At 43.0% G+C, this 4,465-nt stretch overlaps 1 protein-coding gene across 1 annotated transcript in view; it reads left to right on the forward strand.

Annotated features, from left to right (window-relative positions):
• The first annotated feature begins 556 nt into the window (after positions 1-556).
• LOC118946027 (keratinocyte proline-rich protein-like) overlaps positions 557-4,465 on the forward strand; it is a 10,238-nt gene continuing 6,329 nt past the window's right edge. The window contains exon 1 of the mRNA XM_036970068.1: positions 557-898. Coding sequence (XP_036825963.1) covers positions 557-898 — 342 coding nt within the window. The remainder of the gene's footprint in view (positions 899-4,465) is intronic.

The raw sequence follows: 4,465 nt of genomic DNA on the forward strand, positions 1-4,465 counted from the left end.
CACTGTCATTAACCTTATGCCACAACATTATTAAAGGCCCAATGCAGTCCAAAATGTGATTTTCCTTTGTTTTATATATATTTTCACACTATGTTGGAATGTTTGAATGTTTGAAAAGACTGCCTGAAATTTCAACATACTTTGGTGGGATGGAGTTTTTGCCTGCCTGGCATATTGTTTACCATTTTAATTGAAAACAATCACAGTAAGGTACTTAACTGTTACCCAGAACTGATTTGATATTTAGATAAAACAGCTGCACTGGACCTTTAAGCACTTGAGAAAGTCAGCCAAATAGAATTCACTATCTACTATATCATAAAAACATGTTGTTGTTTGTTTTTATTAACTATACCCAACTTGTGTAATGTCTGTGATGATTTACAACAAGAATAGCCAGTGGGGAGCAGGCTGCAGGAGAGCCCATTGGAGTCAAGCCTCAGGCTGCATCGTTAAAAGCCTCTGCCGTGAAGTATGTCAGTTTATTCAGCTCAGTCCTTTGTGAGCCCTTGGTATTGTGTCTGGAGTGCACCAGGAGAGGCTGTTACAGTCCTTTATGACCCCTGACATGTCTGGAGGGCACCAGGAGAGGCTGTTACAGTCCTTTATGACCCCTGACATGTCTGGAGGGCACCAGGAGAGGCTGTTAAAGTCCTTTATGACCCCTGACATGTCTGGAGGGCACCAGGAGAGGCTGTTACAGACCTTTATGACCCCTGACATGTCTGGAGGGCACCAGGAGAGGCTGTTACAGACCTTTATGACCCCTGACATGTCTGGAGGGCACCAGGAGAGGTTGACACAGTCATTTATGAGCCTTGAGGACATGTCTGGAGTGCACCAGGAGAGGTTGTTACAGTCCTTTAAGAGCCCTGATGTCTGGAGTGCACCAGGAGAGGTTGAGACAGTCCTTTAAGAGCCCTGATGTCTGGAGGGCACCAGGAGAGGTGCACTCCTGTCTGGAGTGCTTGTATCAGCTTCTACTCCACCACATACTCTCAAAGTGTAGAGTAAGATTGGACGAACATGCATCATTCAAAATGCGCAAGACCTCCAGTCTTCAGTCACTGTACTGTACATGACCCAGGGGACACAGCTACATTTTGTAGGACCATCCTATTTCAATAACAAATCCTGAGAGATTTCCTCTCATACAGGAGGCCACGGATGGGTAATACAGGAGGCCACGGATGGGTAATACAGGAGGCCACGGATGGGTAATACAGGAGGCCACGGATGGGTAATACAGGAGGCCACGGATGGGTAATACAGGAGGCCACGGATGGGTAATACAGGAGGCCACGGATGGGTAATACTTGGCAAAAACAATCAATATTGGGCTATAACAATGGGTGAACCTTAAACAAACGTGTCTAGAAAGCATTCAAAAACATGAACCCCTGTTTGTGGTGAACATGGTATTCTCTTATTGTGCGTGACGTGTGGGGAGCTTTTATTTCCCCTGATGTTGAAGAAATCAATTTGATTAGCTAACATCTACAATAACATTGTACACTGCAAGGATACTTACCCCCAAACACCCTTCAAATTGATATTAGTAATAGGTCATGGTATTGATTACCCGGGGGCAACATTCCAGCCCTGTGTCATCTCTGAAGAGCACTGGAGTCCTCAGAGCTTCAAATAGAATGAAACCCCATCGATCTCTGTGGTGAAAACCCCTCAAGCACAACTCATCCAACTGATTACAGAAATACTTTTAACACTGACCGTCCGGCCGCAAAGACTGCTGAAGAAACGTCGATAAACGACAGTGACAATGTAAAAGGGAAAGTAAAACTCTGTATAGATAATGCTTTTGACCTGTTGTTTTCCTTCTTGCTCTCATCACACAATCATGCTTAAAAAATGGAAAGTAAAACGTTTTAAGGTGTATTTAATGAAGCCTGAACCAGCAGTATTATTGTGTTGTGGTTTCTATGGAGACCTTTGTCTGTAAAGGCTTTTGGGGTTGGTGATGCTATGGAGTAGATCTTACCTGAGCTGTAAAATAGGATCATGAAGGGATGTAATCTGCTCTGAAGAGGCTGGGGACTTTAGTGTTACCCTGCCTTCATCTCTCTTCAGCCTGAACTCACCTTGGAGGATTCAATAGGCTGGAAGGTCCTTCTGTAAACTGTAAAAAATACATTTAAAAAAGCTGAATTACGAGGTTACAAACTTTCTGATATGGAAGTTTGTCAACACATCACCTTAAAACAAGCTATTGGGAAGTATTTGTTTCTTGGTGAAATATCACACATCATTAGTATATACAGTGCCTTGCGAAAGTATTCGGCCCCCTTGAACTTTGCGACCTTTTGCCAAAAATTGGGTGTGCAAAATTATTCAGCCCCTTTACTTTCAGTGCAGCGAACTCTCTCCAGAAGTTCAGTGAGGATCTCTGAATGATCCAATGTTGACCGAAATGACTAATGATGATAAATACAATCCACCTGTGTGTAATCAAGTCTCCGTATAAATGCACCTGCACTGTGATAGTCTCAGAGGTCCGTTAAAAGCGCAGAGAGCATCATGAAGAACAAGGAACACAAAAGGCAGGTCCGAGATACTGTTGTGAAGAAGTTTAAAGCCGGATTTGGATACAAAAAGATTTCCCAAGCTTTAAACATCCCAAGGAGCACTGTGCAAGCGATAATATTGAAATGGAAGGAGTATCAGACCACTGCAAATCTACCAAGACCTGGCCGTCCCTCTAAACTTTCAGCTCATACAAGGAGAAGACTGATCAGAGATGCAGCCAAGAGGCCCATGATCACTCTGGATGAACTGCAGAGATCTACAGCTGAGGTGGGAGACTCTGTCCATAGGACAACAATCAGTCGTATATTGCACAAATCTGGCCTTTATGGAAGAGTGGCAAGAAGAAAGCCATTTCAGTGTTGTTTAAAGTTTGCCACAAGCCACCTGGGAGACACACCAAACATGTGGAATAAGGTGCTCTGGTCAGATGAAACCAAATTTGAACTTTTTGGCAACAATGCAAAACGTTATGTTTGGCGTAAAAGCAACACAGCTGAACACGCCATCCCCACTGTCAAACATGGTGGTGGCAGCATCATGGTTTGGGCCTGCTTTTCTTCAGCAGGGACAGGGAAGATGGTTAAAATTGATGGGAAGATGGATGGAGCCAAATACAGGACCATTCTGGAAGAAAACCTGATGGAGTCTGCAAAAGACCTGAGACTGGGACGGAGATTTGTCTTCCAACAAGACAATGATCCAAAACATAAAGCAGAATCTACAATGGAATGGTTCAAAAATAAACATATCCAGGTGTTAGAATGGCCAAGTCAAAGTCCAGACCTGAATCCAATCGAGAATCTGTGGAAAGAACTGAAAACTGCTCTTCACAAATGCTCTCCATCCAACCTCACTGAGCTCGAGCTGTTATGCAAGGAGGAATGGGAAAAAATTTCAGTCTCTCGATGTGCAAAACTGATAGAGCCATACCCCAAGCGACTTACAGCTGTAATCGCAGCAAAAGGTGGCGCTACAAAGTATTAACTTAAGGGGGCTGAATAATTTTGCACGCCCAATTTTTCAGTTTTTGATTTGTTAAAAAAGTTTGAAATATCCAATAAATGTCGTTCCACTTCATGATTGTGTCCCACTTGTTGTTGATTCTTCACAAAAAAATACAGTTTTATATCTTTAATTTAATTAATTTTGAAGTTCAAGGGGGCCGAATACTTTCGCAAGGCACTGTAAGTGAGCAGAATGTTCTGCAAAAAAACTTTTCAGATACACCAACAAAAAACTAACTCTAAACCAATTATGTTCCTCTGAGCATGGCTCAATATATAACATTTTATCCAAAATAATGAATGTTACCCAATGGTATAGAGAAACAGGATATTTCTCCAACGGAGAGCATTCCATGTTAGACTGTCGTGCTGGGAAACCTTTCCCCTGCCATAAAGCTGCCATATAAGGATTATCAGACAGCAGAATACTCTGGATTCAATTCTGCATCCTCAGAATAATCTTTATCCGGTTATTCTTGTATTTATTAATAGCTAAAAACAAACTAGCCCTGTTGAACTGTTTACAAGGCAAGGATATTCCCCCAATACAAACACAATATTGTGTTTCTACCCCAAAACCTATAAGAATATATTTCTAGATTCAGACATATACTGTAAGTAGCGCAAGAGCACAAACAGTTTAAACACAAGATTCAGGTGTAGTTGTGGGTGTTGATGTGTGGACCGCTCCACGCTCCATGCTCCACGCTCCACGCTCCACGCTCCATGCCATGATGAGGGCATTAGAGACGGGAAACACCATACACTTTGGAAGAAAACTAGGTGGACCCAGAGGGGTGGGGCCTGACCTTTCCCTGTCTCTGTGGAGGTTTACAGCTGACCCTGGCTGGTCCTTGTTGTCAGCCGGCTCACAGAACAACATGTCTATGGTCTCACAACAGCAGGAGAGGGTGGTG

The sequence above is a fragment of the Oncorhynchus mykiss genome, chromosome 31 (assembly GCF_013265735.2).
Source record: "Oncorhynchus mykiss isolate Arlee chromosome 31, USDA_OmykA_1.1, whole genome shotgun sequence".
NCBI classification, from domain to species: domain Eukaryota; kingdom Metazoa; phylum Chordata; class Actinopteri; order Salmoniformes; family Salmonidae; genus Oncorhynchus; species Oncorhynchus mykiss.